Here is a 1,722-nt window from a genome sequence, read left to right on the forward strand (position 1 = left end):
TTGTTTCTAGATAAGGTTATATGCATATCATTTGTATTTTTCATTCCTTATTATTATGTCATCCTTTATAGTACGTACGGAATGTGACATTGCTGAGTTCTCTTTCCACCACCAAACAAAATCTCCACGAAGCAAAAAGAAAATGAATTGTCATGAGCCAGTAATTAGTATGTATAAAGCATAGACACATTGATATATATATATATATATATATATAAGTTCTCAATAGCTATAAAATATTGGCGATGAAACTCACTGCTTTAAATTAGAAAATTGATATCATGCTTAGCAGTTACAAACAGAAAGCAACACTGCAAGTCTGCAATGACTAATGACATATATAAGTAAGCTTATTCTTAATCATCAGTTCGTCGCACACAAGGAAGCATAATAATGAGTACTGCTAAGCTCTTATTTCTAGTGATTAATCTATCCACGTTCACCCTACACCTCAGATGTAATGGATAGGTGATGAAAGCCTCTAGGCAGAAGAAGGTGGCTTCTTGTATGGTGTTGGAGGAGGCAGAATCTTGCGGGGTGACTTGTGAGGATCTTGACCTTTCTCCACTGGAGGGTGTCCTGGATAGTGACCATAAGGTGGTGATGGCAAGTGCTTTGGTGGTGCTGGAGTTTCTACTTTGGGAGGTAGACTAGTGGGTGGCTTCTCTACCTTAGGAGGTGCCTGAACTGGGGTTGGTGGCTTATACACTGGTGGTTTCTCTACTTTGGGAGGTAGAGTTGGAGGTTTAGAAATTGGGGTTGGTGGCTTGTGAATTGGCACTGATGGTTTAGGGGGTTGGTAAACTGGGGTTGGTGGCTTATGTTCAGGGGTTGGATTGCTCACTGGAGGAGACTTGTAAATAGGAGTTGGTGGCTTCTCAATTGGGGGAGGTTTCTGAATTGGAGTGGGGGGCTTGTGCTCATATGGAGGTGGTTTTGGGTAATCGGCATTGGATGGAGTGGTGAGAAGCACCACTGCTAGAAACAACACTAGTACGCTTGTGCTAGACATATTGGCTACTGATGATTCAAAACTAGAAGAGTGGATGCCATTTTATAATGCCTATTGTGGGCCCTCGTCGGCAGCACAGTATCAAGTAGTTTCATCCATTAATTTCATAAGTTATGAAAAAAAGTTACGTATTACAGATTTTTAGGTGACGAGGGGTCCATTTTGGGTCCCTTTGATTTGAAAATGGTAAATTGAAACAGTGAAGTTAAAGTCGGGTGATTTTCTCATCAAAAAACAAAAAAAAAAAAAAGTTAAGGTCGAGAGGACAGAAGCTTTGAGAGGTAAGAATATAACTAATTGCTTTTGGAGTTTTAAACAGTTTTTCATCGGACTCAAAAAAAAAAAAAAACAGTTTTTCATCGTGCGGTATATTTCAAACAATACCCCTAAAGTTAAAGGTGTTTGAATTGTACATACTAAACTTTCATAATTTGAATTTTACAGTCCAAAGTTCTATTCAATTTGCATCACAAGCATCTCTATTTATATTTTTTGTTAAGTGTTACATAAACTTGCAACACATATTTAATTTGTCCAATAAAAATTATGTCACGTTATTTTTATTATGCTATGTCATTTTTTTTAATAATTTTTTTAGGCTACAAAAATTATATGATATTATTTTGTTGGACAAACTAAACACATGTAACAAGTTTATATAGCACTTAATGTAAAATATGGATGAAGGGGCTACTGATGCAAATAAAATA

At 36.6% G+C, this 1,722-nt stretch overlaps 1 protein-coding gene across 1 annotated transcript; it reads right to left on the reverse strand.

Moving 5' to 3' along the window:
* Positions 1-230: 230 nt before the first annotated feature.
* Positions 231-1,037, reverse strand: LOC115995198 (repetitive proline-rich cell wall protein 2-like). The gene has a single exon (XM_031119660.1). The coding sequence runs from the start codon at positions 1,010-1,012 to the stop codon at positions 482-484; it is 531 nt and encodes a 176-aa protein (XP_030975520.1). The 5' UTR covers positions 1,013-1,037; the 3' UTR covers positions 231-481.
* Between the last annotated feature and the right edge of the window lie 685 nt (positions 1,038-1,722).

Source organism: Quercus lobata, chromosome 6 (genome assembly GCF_001633185.2).
Source record: "Quercus lobata isolate SW786 chromosome 6, ValleyOak3.0 Primary Assembly, whole genome shotgun sequence".
Lineage (NCBI taxonomy): Eukaryota > Viridiplantae > Streptophyta > Magnoliopsida > Fagales > Fagaceae > Quercus > Quercus lobata.

Excerpts from the sequence above, each read along its gene's own strand:
- LOC115995198 (XM_031119660.1), bottom strand. The coding sequence starts at position 1,012 with ATGTCTAGCACAAGCGTACTAGTGTTGTTTCTAGCAGTGGTGCTTCTC.